This window comes from Indicator indicator, chromosome 29 (genome assembly GCF_027791375.1).
Source record: "Indicator indicator isolate 239-I01 chromosome 29, UM_Iind_1.1, whole genome shotgun sequence".
NCBI lineage: Eukaryota > Metazoa > Chordata > Aves > Piciformes > Indicatoridae > Indicator > Indicator indicator.
The window spans coordinates 2,000,556-2,028,541 of NC_072038.1; the positions used below are offsets into that span (position 1 = coordinate 2,000,556).

Sequence of the window (27,986 nt, forward strand, 5' to 3'; positions counted from 1 at the left end):
TCAGTTTGTCAGAGAAGACTTTGAATGCCCCAGTACTGAGGAGTAGATTGTCTGTGGGTGGCATTCTGGAATTTGGGTTTAGCTTTTGGCACCATGCTCCTGCTGTTTCTGAGAATGACTGCAAAGTGGGAAAGGTGAGACCCAGCTCAAAGAGCAGAGAGCTCAGAGCAGAAGCCCTCATTACCTTGTTTCCAAACCAAAGCTAAATCATTAACCACCTTCTGCTGAGCAGCCCCATGGGTTTGACTGTGTGGGGAGAGGGCTGCGCTCTACATGCTGCAGAGCACAGGAGGGATGTGGGTACTCAGTATCCTTTCCTTGTCCCTCAGATCTTGGTCCAGTGATCTGGGTGGATGCACTGTCCTCAGCCTTACCCTGAGGCGTAGCCACTGTGTAGGCAGACACAGTGACACTTGCAGGAGTGAAGTCCCCCGGGTGTGTCAGTCCCCAGTTGTCTACAGTGTTACCCATTATTGACAGGGGTAGCAGGCTGGGAAGATACAGTGGAAAAGGTGCTTTGCTGGGACACATCTGTGAAAGCATCCTTAGTGTTCCTTAGGCTGCTCTGTTTCGGTGAGGCCATTGAGATTTCTCTGGCAGGTCATGAGATCTCTGATAAGCTTCTGCAGCTTTTTCTGCTAAATCCAGCAGTATAATGAAGATTCCTTTCACCATCCTTGAGAACTTTTAGATTAGAAGCTTAATATTCAAAACTTGTGACTTTTTTCATGTTCTCTACATTGTGAGATAAGCAATCAGCTCTAACTTACCAGACAGGGGGAGAGACCCAGGTGATGAGGTAGATAAGATTGTATTCTACAGAAACCACAGGGAGCACTGTGCAATCTGAGATACATGAACAACATGATTGTCCTGTAGAGGCTACCAATGAATAACTGAAGGCATTTAGCAGTGCTTGAAGCTTTGAGGTAGGTGTTATTCAGGAGAAAAAGGTCTCATTCAATCCATATTCATACACCTGCATAGATCAGATCCTGAGCAAATAACACCAACTGAAAGCTAGGCTGGAGACTAGATCATGATGCAGACACTTGTATTACAGGTGGAAAGCTTATTTTGGACCATGGTTTCTTGTCCTAGCCAATTGCTGATAAGGCCTCTAGATGCTTCTGCAGAGATCTCCCAATAGCTTCTCATTTCTGAGAGCACAGGCAGCAGGGAAGAAATTACCCAGTTTGAGGAGCAGTTGTTCTGATTTCCTTTTCCTGCTTTTATTTCTGCAGGCTCTTTCCCTTTAGGCTGCTGAGACACCACCTTGATCTCTTTCATTGGCCCTGTGTCCACTAAACTGTTTGGCATTGTGCCGTTGCCTGAGCCCTTCCCTTAGCTATCGGTCAGTATGTGCAGGACCCTTTCAATAAGGATGTTGTTTCAGCACAGGTAGCTTAAATTAGCTCCCACTGGGAAACTCAGTATCAGTACTGCTGTGGATTTAAGCCTGGATGTCTTAACCATAGTGTTGGAAAGTCCTCCATGGGGCTAGATAGGTGCAGGAAATTTTATCACAGTATCACAGAGGCTGGAAGGGACCTCAAGAGATCATCCAGTCTACCCCCCCCTGCCAGAGCAAGATCATTCAGGAATCCATGCAGGTGGATTTTGAAAGTCTCCAGAGAAGGAGATCCCACAACCTCCCTGGGCAGCCTGTCTCAGTGCTCTGTCACCCTCACAGTAAAGAAGTTTCTCCTTATGGTGAGGTGAACTCTTCTCTGTTCATGTTCTTGTTCCTTGTCTTATTACTGTGAACCACTTGACACCCATTGTTATTTTATCTGATAAGCCCTGCATCTGCTACATAAACAGGTTGCAGAGTCAGTTCCTCCCTTTTCTGCCTCTCTCTCCCCAGTGTGGATCCTTTATCACTTGCAATCTGGGGAAGGTTTGTTGCCTGTCTCAGCCTGGGCAAAGCCAGTTTGGTAGCTGCAGGGTATGGAATATCTTAGGGAGGCTGGGGGGAAGCCCGGGGGGGCACTGAAGCCTGGGTTGTTGGAAGGGTTTTGGGCTTAATGAGGTTGTTGTAAGCTGAAATGTGAATTTGGGTGGTTTGCATTTGTGTAAATGATGTAAAGATTTGTAAATAGTATTTGCATTTAAATTCCCAATTCTGTGAGGAGCATTTTTATTGTACTCCTTTGGGGAGGGGTAAAATAGCTTTCTGTCCATTCTAAAACTAAGACAAGTATCTTTACATTCTAGAAATAAAAAATAATATTTTCTTCAGTGCCCTGATTCTGCAGTGAAAATATGTATGGCAATGTGAGACCTAGCTACTAGAGTCTGCTTTCTGGTCTGGTGGGGCTTTGTTGCCAGATTCTTCAACTCATATGGAGCAGAATATTATCCCCCTTAGAATAAATGGCATCATTTCTATTCTGGAAGCAGGGTATTGGCATACAGCCCTTTCCAGGTTAAAGAAACCCCCCAGAATCCCAAAACAGCTAAGGCCGGGACAGTGACAGAGCCTTTCCTGGAAGATATAGAAAGCATTTGGAATAGACTCTTCTAGAAGGATCACTGCTCCAGGATGGAGTCCAAAGTTCCCTGATTTGCTCATGATTTCCCTCACCAAAAAAAGAACTGACATTGCACTTGCAGGACTTTCAACTTTACAAGGGCTGGTGTTGGTCATGCTGTCATTCTCAAGGGGCCTGCCTGGACAGATCAGTTTGCTCTGTAGCCTGGATGGACAGAGAATGCCCAGCCTCTGCTTGCAGCAGCATTTCTGCTGCCCTCTGTGTAAAATGAGAGCTCCTGAGAGTGTTAGCACAGGATGAGCAGAAATATCAAAACACTGCTCATCCCCACACTTCTGCTAGCATGGGTCTGGACACTGAACCTTGCAGATGGTAAGAGCACATTTCCCATATTAAAAGGTTATTTAGCAACCCTGTGTAGATCTACTAAGGTGCATGCTTGCAGCAACCCTGTGTGAATCTAGTAAGGTGCATGCTTTCAGTGGTAGGTGCAGAATGTGCCCAGTCCATGGTTTTGATGTGTCATCTGGTTAGGAATCGTGCCACTAAACTAACCTTTCTGATGAATGAGGCTGAAGGAAGGGACTGAGAGAATTGCTGGCAGCAATACATTATTTCCCAGGAAGAACTACTGAGGATCCTGATGAGACTTCAAAGCTGCAGGCTGAAATCCAGGCTGGGGCCACCCATTCTTAAGCATGGCCAACGTAAGTGAAAAGTTCTGGGTCTAGCTGTGAGCACTTGTGATGAGAAGCTGCTGCCACAGGCTGGCCATGAAGGGTCTCTGATAGCCTTGCTGTCCCTTGCCCCTTGTGCTCTTTTCAGAAGCTGTTCTCTGCAGATCTTCACACAGTTGGGATTTTTTTTCCTTTGCTACAGGTCAGGGAAAGTGAAGGTGTTCCTAGGGACAACTCTGAGGACAAACTTCTGACTAAGTAGCTTCCCACAGAGTAGTACTCTTGGAAGTCCTCAGAATGAGTTAACTGAACATGAGCCTCAGATAAAATACACAATCTGGGATTAGAGGATGGGCAGCTTTCAAATGTGCACCACAGGTGCACCATTACTCACACTTCTGCTGTCTCCATAGCTAACAGTGGTGGAAGAGGTCTGGACAGTAGGTTCTGGCCAAGGAGATGACATTCAGGATGCCCTTTCTATCATCGCACCAAAGCAGCTGAGGAGCTCCTGTTACAGAGCAGGTGAGTGTGGTGTGCAGGCTGGGAGACCACTGGGTAGAGAAAGATAATTGAAACAGCAAGTACCTGGAAGAGGAGGAAGGAAGGTAAAGGAAAAGCAGGCAGCTGTAGCATAACCTAAGATACTTGTGAGATCAAAGGTCCCTGTAGCCCAACTTTCTGTCTTTGAAAATGATGCCCAGGAAGATGGGGCAGCTTGCCTCAGGCACCATGGAGTGGCACTGCTCTAAAACTCCCTTGACTCCCAGTAATTTGTATTTATAGAAGCCTTAAGCAGGACATGATGTCTGGGTGTTTAACAGCTCCAGGAGGATTTTTAGCCCATGAACTTCTCTTTGGACATGTGGCCTGTTACTGTCATCCTCCATGGGGCCAGCTGGTAGAATGCAAACCTCTGTGTATGCAGCTCACTTCACTTTGTTACTATCTTTGACTGAGTGTTACCAATACAAATCTTCATCACACTTCATCCAAATTTTCACATGAAATCCTGTCTTTGAGGAATAGTAAACAGCAACTGAACTCCCAGGTGCAAAGGCAGACCATGCACCTGCACTATGCAGGTACATAGTCATACTGCAGCAGGATGTTTTTGTTGTAGTATATTCAAGGGAGGTTTGTTTTCAAAGACTAAGGCTGCTGTCACTTCAGAGAATCTACCACAGCCTCCTGTGTAATGTCAGCAGATCAATTTCCTTGGTGGTCAGCCTCAATATTTCCTTAATTGCACTCTGCATCTGTCCAAGATGCCAGGGGAAGGGTACAAGGACCTGCTCCTCCCAAAAGGCAAATCAGTTGTGTAAAGCAGAACAGCTCCAGCAGAAGACAATGACAGTGACAGTCCCCAGACAGCCAGCAGCCAGAGTGGCAGGGTGCAGGTGGCCCACATAGGGGGGTTCTAATAGTGCTTGCATCTTCCTGTCCTAAGGAAATGTACTCCAAATGTGCTGCAGCTCAAGATGCATTGCTGAGTGTGTATGAATTTGTGCCCCCATTGCATTTCTCCTTGGATTAGACAGCGAACAGCATGCATTTCTCTGTCTAATATCATCTTCACAGAGAACTTTGTTACATCTCCTTCTGAAAACTGGAGACATTTCATCCAATTTTCTAGAGCTACTTTTAAGACTGATTCCATTCTTCCCTGCCAAAGTCTTTGGATGAACCACTTCCTAAAAGGCACACCACCAGTAGCTGCTTCTGTCAGCTCAGGGACTTTTCTCCCAGCAGTGCTAACCCTCACTCACATTTGCAGCCCTTTGCTGGCCTGTTGCACCTGGCTTTGTCCTGGCCCAGTGGTGAACACCTGAGGCTGGCTGACCCCTCTGGCTGCACTCTAACCCATCTGCTGTGGTTCAGTGATGAGATGTGGGGCAGGGAATTTCAGCAGCTTTAACCTCTGCTGGGTTGAAGGCAGCCCTGGGTGCTGCTGTGTGCTGGCCCAGCTGGGCACAGGAGAGGCCACCCTGGTGGCTCCATGCTGCCCTCCCCTGGCACTGAGAGCCTTGAGCAGTGGCTCAGCAGTGCCTGGCTGAGCTCCTGTGACTGGCAGGAACCTGCTGGAGCCCTGTGACTGGTGCTCCTGCTCCTGTCCCCTGGTAATAAGGCCATGGTCCTTCTGCCAAGGATCTCTACAAGAACTTCTCTGTCGCTTTGGTGTCAGGTGATTCCCAGGCTCAAGCTGACAGTAAAGCTGATGGGGCTGGTGCCCTCTCAACAGTGGTCAGAGTGGTGAGGCAAAAGGCACAGCCACCACCCCAGCTCACATCTCTGCTCCTTGGTTTCCTCTGCCTGATTACCTGTGGTGACTGCACCAGGCAGTGACCAGCTTTACTGAGCTCTCCAAAGGGCTGGTAGAGTCCAGCTGCAGGCAGAGCTCAACCTCCATAAGCATCACGTGAGAGCCACTGGCCTGGCCAGGGTTTCTCCTGGGTGGTTCTTGAGGGGTCTCTGGTGCAGTGAGTGCAGGGAAAGCACAGACTGAGCAAAGGGCCATGGCCTTCTGCAATGCTGCTGAGCCTCAGAGCAAGCCTTGCCTCTGCCCCCATCCTCACCCACCCAGGCACACAGGGGAGGCAGCAGTAAACTCCTGCACTTAGAGCTGCAGTCCAGCCTGCCTTTATCATCTCTTGGTCTGCAAGAGAAGTGGTGTCCCCCATCCAGCCCAGGCTGAGACCCAAGTGATCACTGGAAGCACCGAGGCAGCTGCTGCGCTCCCCATGGGACAGCACATCCCAGCAGGGCATGGTGAGCACCCAGGAGCTGGGCTGGCACACCTCATGGCACAGACTTCAGAGGAGCCACTTCTGATGGAGACCCTTCCCAGGGAGAGCACCCTCAGGCCTGCTTCTGCTGGTGACCCCATTTCAGCTGAGAAGGAGCTGTGTGGGGTAAGAATAGCATCTGCTGCCTTGGGACACAGGCCAGATGCCAGCTGCTCCGTGGCAGCAGGTTGTGCTGAGCTATAGAAGGCAACCTGCCCGCCCAGGAATGTCTTCAAGTGCTATTAGTGGAAGGCTGTCAGCTCCACAAGCAGGCATGACCCCACACAGGAGTCTTGCAGGAGCAGAGCTATTCTGAGCTTTGACCCTGAGGAGGGAGGCAGACACATGCCAGGCTGAGCCTCCTGCTGTGGGCCACCTCCAGAGATCTTTGTGTCCTGGTCCCCTCCTCTGGGAATGAGTCTCGTGAAGGCTTCTGGGTGCCTGGGTTGGACCTCCGAGCCCTAGAGGCAGGGGCCAGGAGGGAGCTATGCATTTGCCCAGGACACAAGGCAAGGCCCCAGTGCCACCAGCAGTGCCCAGTGGTGCTCACGGTGAGTCCTGCCCTGAGGGTGTGCACCACAGGGTCTGTGACTGCCTGCAAGTGAAACATGCAGGAGGCTGGAGGGAGAGACTCTTCACTTTGCAAAGCAGAATCTAAGGAAGGCTGTGGCCAGAGCAGACCCAGTTCTGCCCATGATGTGAGAGCTGCTCCTTCAGTGCCTTGCCTGTCTTTTCCCATTGGTGCCCCTTGTGTCTGTCATCACAGAAATTATGTGCAGGCATCATCAGCCTGATCCCTTCTCTTCATCCCTGCCTTCTTCTCTCTTCCCAATGCCTTGCACTGCTCCCTTCATTCCTCCTTTCTGCTGACACATCATCAGGTTGCAACAATGCAGGCACTGTGGTGGTGAATCAGGATTGCAGAGTCTGAGGAGCTTGTGCTTGTAGAAGCCATTACACACAAAAGGGATACTCATGGATGTGGAGTGCCATCTAGACCCTACCCTGTCCCACTTGAAGCTTTGGAGATACCTACATCTGTGGCTACTAATTCTTGAGCTACTCCTCAGCTGCTGCTAACTGCTCCTCATTCACTCCACATCCATCTGCATGGAGAGCTCTTGCAGCCTGAAGTCACCTCAAGCAGGAGCAGAGCTGCAGCAGGGGATGTGATTGTGTCAGTTAATGTTAGTGGAAGGATTTACTGCTCAAGCCTTGGTTACCACTCACCCGTGCTGGGCTCCCTGCCCACACAGACCTACGGTCCTTGAGGTTTCTGAGATAATCCTCCAAGTCTGTGTCACCTCCCTGCAAAGAAGGGACAGAGGTTGCTCAGAAACTGAGAGATGTTGGTTCTGTGAAGACATCAGCTCAGGCAGATGTCTGTGGGTTTGTCTCTAACATACCTGGGCTCTGTCCAATGTCTTTCACCCAGCTCAGAGGCAGGGATGAAGATGTTGTAAGAATCCACCTGAGATGGCTGACAGCACGCTTGAGACTTCACAGCAGTACCTCTGCTGTCCAGATCAGGGTCTAAATGAAGGAAAAACTGTTTGACAACTCCCCCTTTCCATTTTCCCCCCCTCTCATTCCAGCTTCCCAAAATTCATTGTCTGTTCAGCCTGTGTGTTGGCCAAAATGCTGGTAGTGGTGCGTGAGGAAGGCGCAGAGGGGCACAGCCATCCCTTTTCTCCTGCTCTCTTGCCTGAGGCAATGCCACTTGCAGCCTGCTGAGCAAGAGGTGACAAGGCTGACCAATGAGCTGCTCTGCGCAGGAGCTGTGTTGGTACCACAGTGTGTGAGAGACAGGCCTCAGGGACAGTCCTTCCAGCATGTGGCCCCAGGCTGGGGTCAGCATTCTGCCCACTGTGGAGAAGCTAGGAGCAGGTGGTGGCACCAGCCAGGGGTAAGAGAGAAGACAGAGCTTAGGGGCACCATGCATGTGTCATAAGAGTGCTGTGAACTTACTGAGAGACTTATGTTAGGGTTTGTGACTGCCAGGATCTCAGTCCAAAGCAGGGGAAGGAGACAGGAAAAGGGTCAGCCTCTCTTGCCCTTCACGAGGGAAATGAACTGTGCTGAAAGGACAAAGGGAGAAGTCTGAAGAAGTTTGTGAGGGCAGAAGCAGGGCAAGGAGGTGCTGGAGACAGAGGAGAGGAGGCCAAAGCATCAGTAGTCCCCAAAGCAATGGCCAGCCTCTGAGTTTGTGGGTCCTCAATCCAGAGTCTGTGCTAGCTTCTCCCTTGCCCCAGGCAGGAGAAGCAGCAAAACTGCTTCTGCAGTGCAGTGCCCCAGGCTCACTCAGAAATAAACCCCAAAGAAGACTCTGCTCAGAGTGTGCATGCAGGGGACTCTACACTCTTTATTCTCTAGACACATTGAGGGGGTACAAAGACTTTCAGAGAAGAAAGGGCCCAAGGGCTTCACATTTTGTGCAGCCCTCAGGGCACTTTGCTGCCTCGTGACAGCCTCACTCCTCCTCTTCTATCCTCCTGTGGAACTCGCGGCTCTTGGCCCGGAGCTTGTTGACCTGCGACTCTGCAATGTCAGCTCTCTCCTCGGCTTCCTCCAGCTCGTGCTGGATCTTGCGGAACTTGGAGAGGTTGACATTGGACAGCTCCTCCTGTGCGGGCAGAGGGAGTCGGTGGGGAGTAGCCCAGGGCTGAGGCTTCACTCCTGCTGCACATCTCTTAGCAGCATGGTTACAGCAATTCCAAAATTCCCACAACCTCTTCCTTTCAAACCTTCTCAGTCTGCTGCACCACCAGCACTGTCCTTACAGCTGTTGCTGTTCTAATGCCACACACAGTTCCCTGCACTTCCCCCTCCTGAGGTTTCTCATTCCCCCCTCATGAAGTTTTTATTTCCCCCCTCGTGAGGTTTCTCATTCCCCCACTGATTTCATTCTCAAAGGGCAATTTGCAAGCATCTCAAAGAACTTGAAGCCCTCCGCTACTGAGCAGTGGCACTTTCCAAGTTCCTTATATTCACCCCCTCATTGACAATGCCACCCACTTGGAAAGTTTCTTACCAAGCACTCAGAGTGATACTTACAGCTTCCTCAGATTGCCTCTTGTAGGATTTGACCTTCATTTGCAGCTTGTCCACCAGATCCTGCAGCCTCAGAATATTCTTCCTGTCTTCCTCAGACTGAAGCAGTGAGCAGAGAGGAAAGAGACAGAATTATTGCTTTATCCAAACCATAAAGTTCCATTTTTGCCTTGGACTTCTTGTGAAACCTTTGGCTTCCTGAGTGTGTCAGGCCAAGTGTGTCTCCTGCCTTACCTGGTAGGTCAGCTCCTTCACCCTCCTCTCGTACTTGCGCACTCCCTTCACGGCTTCAGCGCTGCGCTTCTGCTCAGCATCCACCTCCCCTTCCAGCTCTCGCACCTGCAAGCAGAAGCCCAACTTGGCAGCTTCCCTCATACCTCTCCAAGGGATCTCCTCACTCACACACCAATCCCAGCCCTACGCACTCTGGCTTCCAGCTTCTGGATTTGCTTCTTGCCTCCCTTCAGGGCCAGCTGCTCAGCCTCATCCAGACGGTGCTGCAGGTCCTTCACCGTCTGGTCCAGGTTCTTCTTCATCCTCTCCAGATGGGCACTGGTGTCCTGCTCCTTCTTCAGCTCTTCTGCCATCATGGCTGCCTGAGGAGAGCAAAGGGTCAAAGCCATTTTGGTGCTGGAGACAGTTTGGGGGAGAATTGATCCACCAGCAGCACTGAAAGAAATCCCCAACTCACATCAGTGATGGCCTTCTTGGCCTTCTCTTCAGCGTTTCTGGCTTCCTGGATTGTATCCTCCATTTCCCCTTGAATTTGGGCAATGTCTGTTTCCAGCTTCTTCTTGGTGTTGATCAAGCTGGTGTTCTGTGCAAAGAGAGATTGCAAGACTTGTATTGGGAGGCCTGCAATGCCCAACCTGCAGCCTCAGCCAAGACTTTCCTCTTCAAGACTGAGACTCAAAACCTGGAATTCTTTTCAAAATATTGTTTACAAAATATTCGTGGTGGTGAGAGCTGAGCGTGGGCAGCAGTAGAGAGGCCATTCTAGACCTCTGCCCTTCCCTACCCGGTAGCATAAAGCAGCCCTCTGCTTTTTTTAGGCGTCAGCACAACTGCTTTGGCACCACAGCCAGACCTGGGTATGGAGCAGCTGCACACGTTCTGTGGCATCCAGAAGCTCCTGCTCAGCCACTTTCCTCGACCGCTCCGTTTGCTCCAGGGCTGCCCTTAGCTCCTCAATTTCAGCCTGCAGCAGGTTTGCTCTGCGCTCCACCATGGCCACCTGCTCCTTCAGGTCCTCCTGAGTCCTGAGAGCATCATCCAGGTGTATCTGAGTATCCTGGAAATGGAGACAGGAGGAATTGCAAGGTGGCAGTGTGAACTTGGTGCCAGAAATGTCAGCGATGTCATTTCTCTGTCTTCAGCTTTGCTGAACAGACCTTGAGCACAGCCTGAGTGTTCCTCAGGTTCTTCTGTGCCTCTGCAGCCACACGGTTGGCATGGCTCAGCTGGATCTCCATTTCATTCAGGTCTCCTTCCATCTTCTTCTTCAGCCTCAAAGCTTCATTCCTGCTCCTGATCTCAGCATCCAGGCTGCTCTGCAAGGACTCCACAATTCTGAGGTGGTTTCTCTTCAGCTGGTCAATCTCCTCATCTTTCTCTGCTATCTTCCTGTCAATCTCAGCTTTCACTTGGTTGAGCTCAAGCTGCAGGCGCAGGATCTTCCCCTCTTCATGTTCCAGGGAGGCCTGGACAAGTGGATACAAACATTTGTAACCCAGATAAAACTCCAGCTGCTCTCTAGGTAATTAGGCACTATCTCAGGAAAGCTCAGCTGGCTGCACTCCCCAGCCAGCCCAGAGAGGGAGCAAGCACTTTCAGCCATGTTTCTCCTTTGCTCATATTTTAAGTGCAGACACACTGATCATGGGCTTCCTGAGCATGGGCACTGACCTCAGCTTCCTCCAGAGCAGCCTGGAGTTCAGATTTCTCCTGCTCAATCTGCTTCTTGACCTTCTCCAGCTCATGAATTGCCTTTCCTCCCTCTGCAATCTGCTCCGTCAGGTCAGAAATCTCCTCTGTGGGAACAAAGACCAATGGCAGGGGAGGCACAGAACAGCATGGCAAGGGCCCTGCCACACCAACCTGACAGGCACCTGTGTCACCTGCAGGCACAGACCCATGTGGAGCAGTGGGGGTGGTGGATGGCAAGGAAGGCCGTCCAGGAGCAGAGGGCCAGGCACTTACGCTGCAAGTTCTTGTTCTCCCGCTTGAGTGTTTCCAGGTGGTCCAAGGACTCCTCATAGGCATTCTTCATCTTGAACAGCTCTGTGCTGAGAGAGCGAGACTCCTTCTGGGAAGCTTCCAGCTCAGCCTGAGTTTCCTCATACTTCTGCTTCCATTCTGCCAGGATCTGGAGAGAAATGGGATGTGAGTATGGATGTGCTTGCTCAGGAGGACATGCTCTGCCCTGAAACCCCAGGGCTGGAGCCCAAAATACCTTGTCAAAGTTCCTCTGCTTCTTGTCCAGAGCTGCACAGGCAGCATTTGATCTCTCCACATCAATCATCAGGTCCTCCACTTCATTCTGCAGCCTCTGCTTTGTCTTTTCCAGGGAGGCACATTTGGCATTGACAGCTTCAACATGTTCCTCTGCCTCCTGCAGGCGTTGTGCCAGCTTCTTCCTGGGCGGAGATAAGCACAGCTCATATTTGGGCCTAAAATAAACTCTAAGACCTTTCCATTTTCACCACAGTGCTGATATTCTTTGGACTATTTGGTTTCCACTCTCATGGTGCAGAGTCTGTCCTCTCAATTCATCTTTCTTTATTCTGTTCTTCTTATCCTAGGGTGTAGCTCTCTATCTGTCCCCTGCACACATCACACGTTGCCCTTCTCATCATTCCTTGTCTTGCAGCCTATTTTCCTGGGTGTTTTTTTCAGAACACCACTCTTCATAGTATAGGTTTCTCTTTCATATATCACCTCCCTAAAATACCACTAGGTTTTTACTCTTCACTATCTCAACAATTTCTTCAAATTTCTGTTAAAGGCTTCTTACAGCCTACTCCACCTTCCCAACGTACTTGGCCTCCTCCAGCTCCTCCGTGCGCTGGATGGCATCCGTCTCATATTTGGTTCTCCACTGAGCCACTTCGCTGTTGGCCTTGGACAGGGCTCGCTGCAGCTCCCCCTTGGCTTCCTGCTCCTCCTCATATTGCTCCCGGAGTAAGTCACAGTCGTGGCGAGCAGACTGCAGGGCGTGGGCGAGGGCGTTCTTGGCCTGGTGGTGAAAAGATTGTGATTAAGAGTAGAAATATTCTGGGAAATTTTCTCATATTGGCAGTTAGACACAGAGAAAAAGTCGTTCACTGACTGCATGAAAAGGAATAAATAAAACCAACCAACCAAACAAGAACATAAAGAACATAAAAACCCCAGGTCTGATGTGTGGCAAAGAGCTGGGAGTCCTGCACTGACAGATTGCAGAGGGCATGACCTAATGGGATGTTTTATTTATATGACCTTTTGAATTCTTGCACACTGCCCCCCAAGCAAAGTGATGTGAAATACTGTGGCATATTAAGGCATGGACGAGACTGGCAGTGTGGTGGGTTGAAATTCCCCCCAACATAAAATTGCCAGACCAGCTCAGTTGAAAGGAAATGGAGCTGTATTTACAAGCAAAACTACAATCTATGGATTGTATAGAAAATATGGAATGCAGTGAATATGTACAAAATATTCAATATTTACACGTCTTTACAATTTATAAACAACACAAGAATCCCCCTTAGAAAAAAACAGGGGGTTACCAACAGCTTTCCCTCCCTGCTCCCTTCCCCCACCTCATACAAGGTAAAAGAGAGAGAGAAGAGCAGGGAGTGGTTTGTTAGTAATTAGCCACAACAAAGAAATGCAGCCAAAGTCAGCGACAGCCAAGCAAAAGCCATCTAGTATCTGCCAGAGTGAAGAAACTGAAAAGAGAGTTAGTTTACACAACTAACTTTATGTTAGTTTTCAGACCAATGGGATTATTTAGGCCTTATCATTATTTTTCTTTTTACATCCAATGGTATTTTATTTACATTCTATCACTTTCTGTTCAAGATCTGTGGAAAATTTTCCTAGCCACAGGCAGATAGCTCAGAGAGTGGCCAGGGTCTGTTTATTATGAGAATACCCTCGGTTTATATACTCTTTAGCAACAGTAGAAAGCAAGCTGTTTCTAGCAGTACTTTTCCATCCTAGCAAAACAAAACTTATCTAAATAGTCATTGGTTGAGCATTTCAAAACCACTTGCACTACTGAGGCCAACAATAGATGTTCGTTATCTTGTCTACTTTCTACCCTAGTGCCTCCCAAGGTTTTGTTTTACTGAGCCTGTGTTTCAGACTCAAAAGTGATTCACTCTTTTTTTCTTCAATCCCCACAAAATACCTATTTCCTATGCAACATGAGATAGCTTCACCTTTATCTCTTCCTCTAGTTGCCGCTTCAGCTCTTCGATCTGCTGGGTGAAAGCCTGCTTCCCTCTGGACAGCTGAGAAATTAAACCATCTTTTTCCTCCACCTGGCGTGAATATTCACCTGGAAAAGTTTGTATTTATGAAAATATTTTCTCAGTCAAGAGAAAATTTATATTATATAAAATATATATAAATATTAAGGGGATTCTTCTATTTCCAAACTAGAGATGGAAGTTCCATACCAGATTCTGTCTGCAGACGAGCTCTTTGAGCACTGAGATCGCTGATCATGCGCTGATTCTGCTCCTCCTTTGACTTATATTCATTCAGTTGGTCCTCCAGAGTGCGACACATTTTCTCCAAGTTTGCCTAGGTGCCCATTACAGATAAGAAAATAGAGTCAATACCTTGATCCTGCCTTAGTTGCCGTAAGATGGGATGATGTGTCCAGAAGACAGTTTCTGTATCTGGGGCTTATGAGCCCCATAGTCCTGTATAGGAGATCTGGAGAACACAGCAATACTATAACCTGATAGTAGTTACATAAGGGAAGACCAAACACAACTATTACACTGTCCTCATTGTACTAATAAAAGTTATTGCATACCTTGGCTTTGGAGACAGATTCCATGTTGCTGGCCAGGTCGTCAATCTCCATCTTCAGCTCACTCTTCTCCTTCTCCAGCTTCTGCTTCACTCTCTGCAGGTTGTCGATCTGCTCCCCAAGCTCAGCAGTGCTGTCCGCGTGCTTCTTGCGCAGGGCGGCAGCCGTGGCCTCGTGCTGCAGCGTGGCCTCTTCCAGGTCACGACGCATCTTCTGGAACTCTGCCTCACGCTTCTTGTTCATCTCAATCTGAGCTGATGTAGCTCCTCCTGCCTCTTCCAGGCGCTCACTGATCTCCTCCAGCTCCCGGGAGAGGTCAGCTCGATGCTTCTCTGCTTTTGCGCGAGAGGTTCGCTCAGCCTCAATTTCCTCCTCCAGCTCCTCAATGCGAGCCTGGGGAACACGAGAGACCCTTCACACCCATGCCCTTCTCCTGCCTGACCTGAGTCTAGGTGCAAGAGGGGAAGCAACAGAGACTTGCCTGCAGCTCCTTGATCTTCTTCTGTAATTGGATACCTAGAAGCTGCTCATCCTCGATTTTGCTCTGGATCTGGCTGATCTCAAAGTCTTTCCTTTGGGCAAAGCAAACCATAGAATCATAGACTGAATCACAAAATGGTCTGGGTTGGAATGCACCTAAAAGATCATCTATTTCCAAACTCTCTGCCATGGGCAGGGACACTTTCCACTAGACCTGGTTTCTGAAGGCCTTTTCCCAATCGGGCCATGAAAACCGCCCTGAGCAACCTCTTCCATTGTCTCACCACCATCACTTTTAGAAGTCAAAGCAAACAGACAAGTTCAGTAGCACAGTGCTTAGCTACCCCACAGCTTCACTTACTTCTTCAGTTTCTCATCCAGCTGCTGCTTATCATTTTCCAGATCCATGATGCTGTCATGGGCCAGCTTCAGGTCTCCTTCCAGTTTCCTCTTGGCTCTCTCCAGGTCCATGCGCAGTTTCTTCTCTTGCTCCAGGGACCCTTCCAGCTAAAGACAAGAAGGCCATCAGTGTTCTGCCACACACCTCAAACTCCACACCTGTCCTCTTCTTACACTTTGCCTGTGTGCTTACATCGTCCACTTGCTGCTCCAGCTTGATTTTAGCTTTGGTCAGAGTGTTGACTTTGTCCTCCTCTGCCTGCAGGTCATCCAGTGTCTGCTGATGTGCCTCTTGGAGGGCTTTCTTCTCTTTTGTCAGCTTCACAATGGTTTCATCCAGGGCTGCCATCTCCTCTGTGAGGTTTTTCACCTTTGAGAAGAAGGGAGCAAATGCAGATAAAAGATTGTTTTAAATCTGAATGGCAAACCAGAGGTCTTTCCTGTGAGAGTGAGCCCTCCTGCCTCATACCTTGTTCTCAGTGGCATGCTTTTCCTTCTCCACCTTGGCCAGTGTTAACTCCAGGTCATCAATATCTTTCTTCAGCTCTGAACATTCATCCTCCAGTTTTCTCTTCTTGGCTGTTAGCTCAGCATTGATTTCCTCCTCATCCTCAGCCCTTTCAGTTACTTCTTTAACTTTGGCTTCCAGTTGGATTTTGGTTTTGATGAGCTGGTCACATCTCTCCTCAGCATCAGCCAAAGCATCAGCTTCCTGGTGGGAAAATATCATGTTTAGGGATACGTGTTTTGTGGGAACATCAGCATGCCTACCTTTATAGTTTACATTTCTGGGTAGCAGTTTTATGCTTAAAATTTAGCTTTCATACCAGCAGAGTGAAATACAATCTTGAATTAGTTTTATGTTGTTGGTTTTCAAACAGTCAATGGGAAAGCTAAAAGCATATAAAATCTTTTTCCATTTACGCGAAGGCCTGAGAACTTATACATTTGTGCAGGGTGTGGAATACAATAGCATCCCATAATATCAACCAGGAAAACAAAGTACAAAACTTTGGGTTTAGCCATAGGAATGTCTTCCACAGTTACAATGTGCTGAGTGATGCCCAAATGTCACAGTCACGCTCACATCATTCCTGTGTTTCTCCTTTTTCACCCTTTCTGGAGCAACTGTTTCTGATTTAGACTTTCATTACCACAGCCTAGTCCCACTCAGCAGCTGGAAGCTTTGGTTTTTCTCTCTCAGACCCTCATAAACTTGTGCAGTCTGGATAAGAGAAGGCTCAAAGGAGACCTTCTTGTGGCCTTCCAGTATCTGAAGGGGGCTACAAGAAAGCTGGGGAGGGAATTTTTAGGAGTTCAGGGAGTGATAGGACTGGGGGGGATGGAGCAAAACTAGAAGTGGGGAGAATCAGATTGGATGTTAGGAAAAAGTTCTTCCCCATGAGGGTGGTGAAAGACTGGCACAGGTTGCCCAGGGAGGTGTTGAAAGCCTCATCCCTGGAGGTTTTTGCAGCCAGGATGGCTGTGAGCAACCTGATGTAGTGTGAGGTGTCCCTGCCCTTGGCAGGGGGGTTGGCAGTGGATGATCCTTAAGGTCCCTTCCAACCCTGACAATTCTGTGATTCTATGTACCACAAAGTGTTAAGTAATGATTCTGGGAAATTTGAGGGGGTGAGGGAAAATACTAAATTCTGTTTTCTCTCAGTTAGTTCAGTATTATGGCCTACAATGCAAAGTTTTATTGTTTAATAGGAGAATAAGGGGAGGAACAAAATTTCCTTTTAACTTGTCTTAAGAATTCCTAATCCTGTGTGTCTAAGAATAGGTACGTGGAGTTATGGAGAGGTAGGAAAAATGACTAGAAGGACAAACATTATGCTAATAAATTAAAGTTTCCTGAGGGACAGTTGGTTTAGACTGCATCTTAGGAAGAAGTTCTTCAGTATGAGGATGGCGAGACAGTGGAACAGGTTGCCCAGAGAGATTGTGGATGCCTCCTCCCTGGGGGTGTTCAAGGCCAGGCAGGATGAGGGCTTGAGCAGCTGAGTCTAGTTGAGAGGTGTCCCTGCCCATGGTGGGGAGATTGGAGGAGATGAACTCTGAGGTCCCTTCCAACCTCAGCCTTTCTGTCACTGCTCTGATGTGGTTTAACTGAATGTCAGTGAAAGAGACCTCAGTATACACCATGGAACTCTCTCACCTTGTGATATCCTGAGCACAGCCTCCTGACAGTTGTATTGAAGGTAGTTGTATTTTTAAGAGTACCACTTAACGAACTACAGTTGAATTGGATTAAATTGTGGTTTCTATGGGTCTTTTGAAACTGTATTAACTGTCAGCCTGAGGTCACAACTCTAGTAGGGTGATGCACACTGGTAGTACTCACAGCCTGCACTTGCAGCTGCAGGTCATTTTTCTCCTGCACCAGTTTCACCATTTTCTCCTCCAGCTCCTTCCTCTTGGCCTCAGACTTTGCAAGCTCTTCCTTGGTTTTCTCAAACTCTTGCTTCATGTTGGCCATCTCCTTCTCAGACTCTGCACTCTTCAGCAAGGGCTTGATCTTGAAGAACAGCTTCATCCAGGGCCAGTGCTTCACATTCATGAATGCACGGATGTTGTACTGGATGCAGAAGATGGACTCCCTAAAAGGTAAGTCAGATTAATGTTAAACATTTAGACAATGGGGATGTGGTAAGACCAATACAGTGAAGCTAACTTGAAGGAATGCCTACCTCCTCTCCACCATTCTCTGGTACTCCACTCTTGCCAGGAAGCCTCTGCACCTGGCCTGTGTGCGGGTGATGAGCTGTGCCAGTTTCTCATCTCTCATCTCTTCCAAGAGGCCTATCATCCCAGCTTTGAAGAACACCTTGGGTAGGAACATGAAAATAGGTGCAGTGTATCTGTTTGCTGCTCAGTGTAGCTGAGTACCCTGTCCCCCATGGCAGATCAGGTGGGAAGTTAAGCAAAAGAGCAAAAGGACAATGAATGTGTGCAGTGATAGACACACTTTTGTATCTCTAAGCTTGCAGTCACCTGCAGTTGAAGCAGAAGAACAGCCAGACATTTTGCCTTGGTTTTTATTAACCCTTGATTCTCTTATTCTACACCTTTGTCTTAAATGAGGAACCCATAATTAACCCTTAATTAAATAATCCTATAACAAACAATTTTGTTTTATTCAGGTGCTCTGTCAGTAAGTACTTAGCTGATTTCTTTTATATACATTGGTTAACTGTTTCCTGTACTATCTGCAGAATCTGAGTACCATTTTCAGCCATGCAAACCAGAACACACTACTTGAAACAAACAGTTCTCCTACCTTGGTGTGACCAAATTTGTACTGGGTGTGGTCTATATCAATGGACCCAAGGAGCTTCTCACAAGCCTTCTTGCTGTCAATGAACTGTCCCTCTGGGATGGCACTGGCATTTAGTACTTTGTATCTGGGGGACAAAACAAAAAGACTTGCATTAGACTCAATGTTCTTAAGGGTCTTCTCCAGACAAAGTGATTCTATGAATCTGACTATAAAGAGGTCTGATGTTGAGACCAATTGGCTGGTGCACTGCAAGAGCCTAAGGACTGTTAGTTAGCAGTGCTGCTAAACATAAACTTCAGAGAAGGCTCTAGCCACCAGAGATGAAAAACTGCATGAGCTACATGAGATCACAGGATCAGAGGATGTTAGAGGTTGGAAGGGACCTCTGGAGATCTTTGAGTCCACCCCCCCCCAGCAGAGCAGGGCCATAGAATCTAATGCAGGTTGCACAGGAACTTATCCAGTAGGGGAAAGAAGTTTGACCTCTGTTTGAAGTCGGCGTAGAGGACTCTGTTGGGGAATCCCTTCCTGCAGATGCGGATCCCTTCCAGCACACCGTTACAGCGCAGCTGGTGCAGCACCAGCTCATGCTCCATGGCACCTAGCAATTCAGAGCACAGGCAGGTGTAAATGCTGTCTAACACAGGCTGGAAGAACTGCACCACACTGGGAACCTTCTGCATGTGAGTCTCTTACCAGGTGTTTTTGTCTCATTTGGAATGATGCAGCGCACAAAATGTGGGTGCGTGCTTCGCAGATTGGTCATCAGCTTGTTCAGGTTCTCCTGGGAGAGTCATTAACAAAAGTTTTTATTAGTGAATGCAGTTTCCACTATGAGCAGCAAGCCCTCTGAAATGAGATCATGAGCTACCAGACAAAAACCTAGCTTGCAGAATCTTGGCCTGAGGCCCCCTGCTCCAGTTTTCCTGAGTTTCCACAGATCTTCACTGTTACTATCTTGATGCATTAAGCTCTTCTAATTAATCTGCAGGAGATACTGTACTCTTAAATCTGCAATTGTAATGCATTTCACTGACTCCAGTGGAATGCCTTCATCTTCCACTGGCTGTACCTAGAGACATAAGCTGGCACCCCTGGGGTGCAGTTTGAGCCGTACTACAGAGTGCATGCATAGGGCACGTGAAGAGCACCACACAGAACCTTCCCGGTTTCCCCGCTGAAAGTAGAAGGAAGAGATGACAAACTGAGACTGTAATGGCTGAGTTTTATCTCTCTAGACTACATGTGTGTCTTGTGAGAATGAGGCCAGATGAATCCCAGCCTTGGTTTGCAATTAACATCTGTATACTTATTTATACATAAGTAATGCCTTTGATTATTGGAGGGAAGCAGCTGCCTTCAGAGGACATCCTATAAGACGTAGATTAAGCCGCCAAAACATGAAGGTGTCTAAACACCAACAAGTCTGCACAGGAGGAAGAGTGGAAGAAAGTCTGAAAACGCAAGAGAAATGCAACCCACATGCAGCAAATTGTCCTTCCACTAACATTGCCTCTTGAGCTCCTCAGACCTTTAAACAGAGACTGATGGATGGCACTAGTTTTGAATGTCACAGGCTGGCAATAACTGCCCACTTGCAAGGCCAAAGTACTGCAGGTACAACTCTATTTCTTGGGCACACAAGTCCAAGCCCTATTTCAGAGCACTGACTGGAGGCTGTCAGGTGATCAGGAATCATATGACAGCAGACATGTAGAAGAAATTAGGCTGTGGCAGGGAGTCCTAAATGAAGGGTGAATATACTAATAAATAACCTCAGGAGAGACTAAGTATTTCTCCTGGCAGAAGTGTATGGAGCAGCCAGGCAGCAAGACCTGGTTATGACAAAGAACTGCCAAGTATCTGGCATCTTAAAAATCCATAGTCCAAGGAGTGGTAATACTTCAGCTAGAAGAGATTGATCCCTGAATCATGGAGAAAAACTAGAGAGCAAACAGGTCATGCTCCAGACCAGTGGGCAGAATGTTGTTAAAAGGCAATAAAGGGTGTGGAAGCCAGAGGTGGGCATCAGAAGGAAATCTGGCATAGGTTAGATCTATCTCTGAGGTTTTCTGTATGACATTCTTCCATCTAGAACATCCTCCTGGGACAAGCGGTCGAACAGAAACATTGTGCGTTCAGTAGAACGAAGCATAAATGGATTACTGTGGATTTATCCGTAGCAAAATATGGACAAACAACTTCAGAGTCTTTTAACACAACTGAGCCAGGAAAAGAGAAGTCACTTGAAATGGTGACCTTGCTCCCTGCCTTAGAAGAAAATGTGAACTCTACTGTACCCGGAAAAGAGCAGAGACAGTCTGGAAGGAAGAACCCTTCTTCTTGGCACCCTTTTTGCCAGCACTAGCCTCTGCAAAATTGAAAATAAATAGAACATTTTAGATTTTTGATTTTGCCTTTTATGATTCCTTTTGGAAGTTGTACTTTAAGGAAAACATGGGAGGCATAGAACCAACCTGCATCTGCTCCACCATAGTTGGCAAAGAGCAAGGCCAGTGTCTTTAGGGATGATTTCTGGTACAACCCAATGACAGTTTCGTTCAGAGGGTCTTTGTTCTTCTCCAGCCAGCCAGTGATGTTGTAGTCCACAGTGCCAGCATAGTGCACCAGGGAGAAGTGAGCCTCAACCTTGCCTTTGGTAGGTTTGGGCTTCTGGAAGTTGCTGGACTTGCCCAGGTGCTGATCATAGAGCTTGTTCTTGAAAGAGGTGTCAGTTGCCTTGGGGAACATGCACTCCTCTTCCAGGATGGAGAAAATGCCCATGGGCTGGGAGAAAGGCAGAAAGGAGACTTTGTAATTTCATTTTCAGGGTAGTAATAATTTTCACCCAGGCAGATACAGCTGAGAGACACATCAGAATTCATTATTACTCAATTACATTTTCAGCTAGAAAGTGAGATTAAACATGTTGATGCTTATATTTTTTAACACCAAATAAATAATACAGGTTAATAGAAATCTATGTAGTTTTTGTTGAGAATGTGCTTTGTAAGATCAGAGCATTACCTTCTCATCCAGAGACACTCAATGTTTTGTCTTAGGCAAACTGAACATGAGCCAGCACACAGCCTTGCAGCAAAGGTAGGCAACTCATCCTGAGCTGCACTAGGAGTGTTGCCAGCAGCACAAAGGGTCTGATCCTCCCCCTTTACTCTACTGAGTAAAGATCTACTGAGAAGCACTTGGAGTGCTGTGTCCAGTTCTTGGCTCCTCAGTAGAAGAGAGACTTGGACATTGTGGAGTGAGGCCAGCGACAGGCCACAAGGATATTGAAACGACTGAAACAGACAAGGAGAAGATGAGAGAGCTGGGACTGTTCAGCCTGGAAGAGAGAAGGCTCTGGGGGATCTTGTCAATGTGTATAGCTAATTGAGGATGACCATGAGGATGGTCAAAAGTTAGAACAGGTTGCTCAAAGTATCTGTGGAGTCTCCACCCCTGGAGATGTCCAAAATCCAACTAGATACAGTTCTGAGCAACCTGCTTTAGTTGAACCTCCTTGACCAGAGAGGGTAGAGTAAGCAGTCTCCAGTGCTGCCTTCAAATGTCAGCAGTTTTCTGATTCTGTAATTCCAGCATTCTGTGATTCTACCATCTGACCATCCTGCCACCCACTGCACTTGCAACTCATGTGCAGAGCAGCTGCTCTCTTGTTGTCAGTGTGGCTGCATGCACAGGTTAGTGTGACTGGGTGCTGCCAGTCATGCATGGCCATCTTCTCTGCTACTTCTGCAGAGATGCAGCTTCTCTGCTGTACAAACACAAGTCTGTTATAGAAGAAAGGCATGAGAGACACACTGACCTGGATATTGACTCTATCTGTACTGAAGGAACGCTCTTGTTGGGAGCTGAACAATCTTTTTGGCACTTGAAATCAGCAGAGACTTGCTGCCACAAAGCTGTATGGAGTCTCCTCCATGTCTCGCTTGATAGAAAAAAAGCCTACACTGCAATGCACTTTGAATAGCAAAAGCTGCATGTTGGGACTTGGACATGGACAAAGTTCCCTTTGAAAAATGAGACCAAGGAATTATAGAATTTTCAGGTATGAAATGCACCTGAAGAGAAAGGTACCTTCTCAATGAGCTCGATGCAGGCAGCCAAGTCCATCCCAAAGTCAATGAATGTCCACTCAATGCCTTCCTTCTTGTACTCCTCCTGCTCCAGCACGAACATGTGGTGGTTGAAGAACTGTTGCAGTTTCTCGTTGGTGAAGTTGATGCACAGCTGCTCAAAGCTGTTGAACTGGAAACCAAATAAGAAAGGCTCATGTCTGCAAGATGCAGCAAGTATTACAGAACCTCATCCTTCACAAAAAAGGAATGCAGCTGTCGTGGCTTGGTTGTCAAGTCTGTGCATTTCCTCAGCCTGCTTTATGTCTATGTAATACAGCAGAGAAATGCATCAAAGTAATTGTCCCCAGGAATATTCTTTTTTCATTAATAAAAGTGTGAAAATAAAATCTATTCCCTGTATAATCTGAGACCAAATTACAGGAAGAATAAGAATTAAAAAAAAAAAAAAACCACAAGTTTAGGCTTATCACAAGAGGTATTTTTTATGTTACCTTGATTGTTTAAACCAAGGAATCTTTTCTAATTGAACCATTCTCTACTTTTGAGTTTGCACATCTTGAAATAAGACAATTCCTTTGAAAAGTCATTTTTTTACACAAAATAGAAAAAAAGGCATAAAGCTGCAAATAACTGCGTGATGATGTTACATCTCCTTTTAAAAGATGTCTGGGAGGGATTATAGTGCCCAACTCTTACTTCCAAATAGCTTTTACAAAATCCTTGTGCCTTACATCAAAGATCTCGAAGCCAGCAATGTCCAGCACACCAATGAAGTACTGCCTGGGCTGCTTGGTGTCCAGCTGCTGGTTGATGCGAACAACCATCCAGAGGAACATCCTCTCATAGACAGCCTTTGCCAGGGCACCAACTGAATTGTGCACCTGTAATGAAAAGAAATGCCTGGAGCTAGCACACAGAGCAGAGGAGAGTCAGAAGGATTTTAGTTCAAAACTGGCTTCAGATTACCACATGTTGATTACCTGCTGTGCAGTTTGACCTTTGGTCACATATTCATTCCCAACCTTGACTCTGGGGTAGCAGAGGGCCTTGAGCATGTCAGCTGAATTCAGACCCGTAAGGTAGGCAGCCTTGTCAGCCACTGATACCACAGATGAATAAAGGAAGAATTTAGTGTCACAAAAGCTTTGAATCCTGGAGTACACCCTACAGGCTGCAGGGCTCAGATTTCTGGCCTTTGGAAGCTTTTGGTTGGCTCTTACAGAGGGAATCTCAGTTACATCAGAGCCATCATTGTCCATGCAGAGCTTCTCTAAAGTAATTGCTATTTTCTAATCTCCACTGAAGCATGCAGAAAGTAGCAATGTGCTCAGAACACCCCTGGCACAAAACTGAAAGCTGCAGCTCCCCAGTCCGAGTGTTTGTGGTACACACCTAGCTCAGGAGCTGCAGGGAGGTACTGATCTGCATTCAGTGATCGTAACCACCCAATATTTAGGGAACACAGAGAGACTATCTCAGTTCTCTTTCAGATTCAGAGTCTACAAACATTTCTGAACTTTGGTTTCTGGGTTCTGGGTTTCATCCCTTACCTACAGCATTTCCACCCTGTCCTTTAAGAGGAGCCACTGCTCAGAGAGCTGGAGACATGGGTTGTAAATGCTGCTCTAACAAAGGAGAGAAATCAAATACACCTCACACCAGAGTTCCCTGAGCATCTGACAGGTGAGGGCAAATGGGAACATGGTCCACCCCACCCTGTTAGAGCTGAGCCACTTGGCTGCTTCACAGTTGCAAGCCGTGTTCCAACAAAACTGTGACTGACAATGTTAAAGGAAACCCATCCATGTTGCTGACTTCCTGGAAGTGCACCAAGGACACTTTGAAATATCAATTGTTCATATCGTAAGGTAGAATAACCCTGAGATCAAGGAACTTCGTGTACTGAGAAGAGGACAAGGGACAGGTTTTTTTCTGTCTTACTGTTTTTCTTGGGATCCTAAAGCCCAAGAAAGAACAACCTTAGCTGTCTGTCACATCCATAGCGGCTTACAGGAGGGTTAATGATTGACTTTGCTGATACCTTCTGTGCCATCAGGCTCTGCCTGCTCCTCTCTTGGTTTCTGCTTGAACTTCAGGTTGCCATAGTGCATGACAGCCCCTGTCAGCTTGTAGATGGCTGTCTTCTCATCAGCACTGAAGCCCAGGATGTCAATGGCACTCTGGTAACACAATCAGAAAAGTGAAATATTTGCATGTTACACAATGTATAACCTGTGCCCATTGACCTGTATTGTGAGTGACTTACATCTGTAGCCATCAGCTCCTCCTTGTCATCAATGCTGGGAACAGTGATCTCACCTTGACTCACAAAAGGAAAGTCATATGGGTTGGTGGTGATGAGGAGCATTTCTAAAATCAAAGGGATTAAATGTCGTTGGTTCTATAATGCAGTTAAGTGTTGATCAGTGATCTTTTTTCAAAATGTTCAGTGATGTCTCCTACCAATCAGCTCTGGCTTCTTGTTGGAGGTAATCTGGTAGAAGATGTGGTAGCTTCTTTCTGCCTTCAGCTGGAAAGTGACTCTGGACTTTTCCAGCAGATCTGGCAAGGATGGCAGAAAGAGTTAGGCACAAGAACACAGGAGTCCCACTGCATGAGTGGAAACTTGGTAAGAAACATGAAGAGGTCAGGGGAGTCTCTCACAAGTTTCAATGTCAGCAGAAGCCAGTTTGCCTGTAGCTCCAAAGTGGATTCTGATGAATTTGCCCTGTTAAGGAGAAGCAGCAGCATCTCAGCCTGGGTGCCTTGACCATGTGCCTATGTGAGAATGCCACTAGCCCATGACTACTGCTCTGCTGAGGAGGAGTTTGTGTGCAGAGCAACAACTTACAAAGCGTGAGGAGTTGTCGTTCCTCACGGTCTTGGCATTTCCAAAGGCCTCCAGCAGAGGGTTGGCACTGATGATTTGATCCTCAAGCGTGCCCTGCAAGATGATCATCATTGGAGGTTATCCTTTCCCAAAGTCATGTCAGGAACAGAGAATGCATTGATTCAAGCTAATACCTACTAATTAACTATTTGATCCTCAATCACCCATGCAGGGTGATCATTTTTCGATGACACGTTGAGTGGTCAGTCTGTTGTTCCCAACTCACCTGCATTTTGCCAGCTTCTTCCTTCTTCTTCTCCCCACTGGCTGCAATTGTTGCAAAGTACTGGATGACACGCTTGGTGTTCACAGTCTTGCCTGCACCGGATTCTCCACTGCCAAAGCAAAGGGAGAAGCAGAGAGCCTGTGCTCAGGCAGGAGGTCCCCTGGCACCGGGCAGCCCCGCTGGGACCTGAGCAGGGAGGGTACCTACGTGATCAGGATGGACTGGTTCTCCCGATCTGTGAGAGGCAGAGTGAAAGACACTGTTAGCAGTTGTCCTGTGTAATGCTAAGCTGAACAAGAAGTAAAGCTGTAAATAGAAGTTGGGGATTCTTCAGAAAGCACAAGAGCAGTAATTCAAGGAGTGCAGGACTACCTGATTTCTTCCAGATCACAGAATCATAAAATCATAGAATTGTTTGAGTTGGAAAAGCTCTTTAAGATTATCCAGTCCAACCACTCTTAACTCTGCCAAGGCTGGTGGTAAACCATGTCTCTCAGCACCACATTTCTACACCTTTTAAACACCTCCAGGAATGGGGATTCAACCACCTCTCTAGGGATGAGATTTTTGTGCTTGAAAACATACAGTCATACGAAGTACAAGCTCAGATGGTTGCACAGAGCTTCCAGAGCCACATGGTCCTCACACAAGCAAAGGTTATATGGAATTGTGATTCTCGTTCCCTCAGTGCAAAACATAGCAATCAGATAATGTTTGTGCAGTGCAGAGTGTAGGATTTCGTACACCGAAGAGCAAACAAGACACAGTGCTGAGCCCAGGCAAGCTTCTGAGCAAATTAATTCCTGCATAACTCAATCAAGTTCTCAGACAAACATCTCTGTGATGTTTTTAGCTGGCTTGTCACATGCTGCAGAGAGATCAGTGAGGTTTCTGGGTTTAGATTGCTGTGAGAGACTTCAAGGACTCACCAGTCAGCATGAACTGATAGGCATTGTCAGAGATGGAGAAGATGTGTGGAGGAGCCTCCTGGCGCTTCTTGCCTCGGTAGGCCAACACCACCTCCGGGTTGTACACCGGCAGCCACTTGTAGGGGTTGACAGTGACACAGAAGAGACCTGAGTAGGTCTGTGGGGAAGGGAGACAGCAGGTTGGCTTCCCCTCAGCCTGGCACAGCAGATCGTGCTGGCACCCAAAGGCAGACTGCTGCTGCTACTTACGTAGATCATCCAGGCTGCATAACGCTCTTTGAGGTTGTACAGCACGGCGGGTTCGTGCAGGTGGGTCATCATGGCCATGTCCTCGATCTTGTCATACTTGGGAGGGTTCATGGGGAAGACCTGATCTTCCTTCACAGTCAGGGTCTGTCAGAGGAAGAAGGAGGTGCATGTATGTCAGATAAGAGTTGAAGGTGGGGTTCAAATGGTATCCTTCAGCCTTGCTTTTCACTCACCTCTCCACCTTCAGTCTTGACGGTGACCTTCCCTGATTCTTTGCTCTGGATTGTCCCTTTCACAAAGGATTCTTTAGGATGAGCCACGAAGACAGATGACTTGGCATCAAAGGGCTTGTTCTGGGCTGCAATTCTCTCCTTCTCTGACTTACGGAGGTAGGGAGCAGCCTCCCCAAAAACAGCCATCTCGGCATCTCCGGAGGCCATGGCTGCACCTCACAGAAGGTATGTCAGGAGAGGACTCTAATGGAGAGGAACAATATGGCACTGAGTATTTACATCTGCTCTGTAAGGCTGCTGTGCCTTGGTTTACTTCATAATCTGAGTATTTGACACATCTAAAGTGAGCTACCTGGAGACTGGAGCTCAACCTGGAAAATAAGAGCTGTTCATTGAGAGATTCCAGGTCTTCAAACATTTCAGTGAGTAACTTTTAATGACCTTTCAGAATTGTGGCTTTGGTGTTGTAAGAATGATGTGTCCATACGGTAAGAGTAAATGCTCATTAAGAGATTGTGTCGGTGTGAGCTGAAATTCCCCCCCCACCGACAATAACCAGGCTAGCCCAGTCTGGAAGCAAATAAAAAGCTGTATTTACAAGCAGAGTCTAAAATCTACAATGAAATGCAATGAATATGTACAAATATACAAAATTCACAACATTCACAAATATATACAATCAACAGAAAAAGCACAACCGATCTCCCTTTGCTTCCCCCCCAAGGGGACCCTCCCAAAGGAGCCTCTCTCTCTCCCAGGAGCTTCCCCCCATACCCCCCTGGACAGAGAAGCAGAGTTAGTTAGAGCAGAAAGTTGTTAACTTAGCTGCCAAGGTCAGTGTGTTATCTTCGGCCAGAGGAGAAGAAGAAACAGCAACCAGACAGCCCAGCAACTGCCCCCACTGCCAAACACAGAATGTGCAGAATGCCTACTTTGTTTTGGGTAATAGTTCTTAAACATTTCTATCTATCCAATGGAAGTGTTTAGAACAATTGTTATTTTGCTTTCTTACACCCAATAGTGACTTATTTACATTCTTTCACTTTCTCTGTTCTGAACTTTGCAGGGAAAAATTAAAAAGACAGTTTCAAACCATCACAGAGATGGCTGTTAGGGACAGAAGCAGATGTAGGACAACTTCTTACGAGGATGAACAGTGAGGGAA

The 27,986-nt window shown here is 47.3% G+C and overlaps 1 protein-coding gene and 1 long non-coding RNA gene across 3 annotated transcripts; one reads left to right on the forward strand and one right to left on the reverse strand.

Moving 5' to 3' along the window:
* The first annotated feature begins 2,830 nt into the window (after positions 1–2,830).
* LOC128976487 (uncharacterized) lies at positions 2,831–17,442 on the forward strand. The gene is made up of 3 exons (XR_008489385.1): positions 2,831–2,867; positions 3,586–3,697; positions 17,408–17,442. It is a non-coding gene; the product is annotated as an uncharacterized LOC128976487 (long non-coding RNA).
* Positions 8,405–27,028, reverse strand: LOC128976485 (myosin heavy chain, skeletal muscle, adult-like). Of its 2 annotated transcripts, none has more exons than XM_054393761.1 (38): positions 26,822–27,028; positions 26,589–26,732; positions 26,340–26,496; positions 25,618–25,645; positions 25,411–25,519; positions 25,146–25,238; positions 24,959–25,022; positions 24,758–24,856; positions 24,561–24,664; positions 24,336–24,474; positions 23,275–23,393; positions 23,026–23,175; positions 22,293–22,463; positions 20,675–20,984; positions 20,498–20,568; positions 18,894–18,981; positions 18,681–18,798; positions 18,198–18,321; positions 17,608–17,744; positions 17,262–17,517; positions 15,384–15,626; positions 15,108–15,284; positions 14,877–15,022; positions 14,517–14,607; positions 14,039–14,428; positions 13,674–13,800; positions 13,434–13,552; positions 12,048–12,244; positions 11,462–11,645; positions 11,209–11,374; positions 10,915–11,039; positions 10,401–10,709; positions 10,097–10,300; positions 9,701–9,826; positions 9,435–9,605; positions 9,244–9,348; positions 9,013–9,108; positions 8,405–8,581 (listed from the first exon to the last, which is right to left on the reverse strand). In XM_054393761.1, the coding sequence occupies exons 1-38, from the start codon at positions 27,026–27,028 to the stop codon at positions 8,429–8,431; spliced, it is 5,817 nt and encodes a 1,938-aa protein (XP_054249736.1). In that variant the 3' UTR covers positions 8,405–8,428. The 2 variants fall into 2 exon arrangements, with proteins under 2 accessions (XP_054249736.1, XP_054249737.1); XM_054393762.1 differs by having other exon boundaries at positions 20,498–20,561; positions 20,671–20,984.
* Between the last annotated feature and the right edge of the window lie 958 nt (positions 27,029–27,986).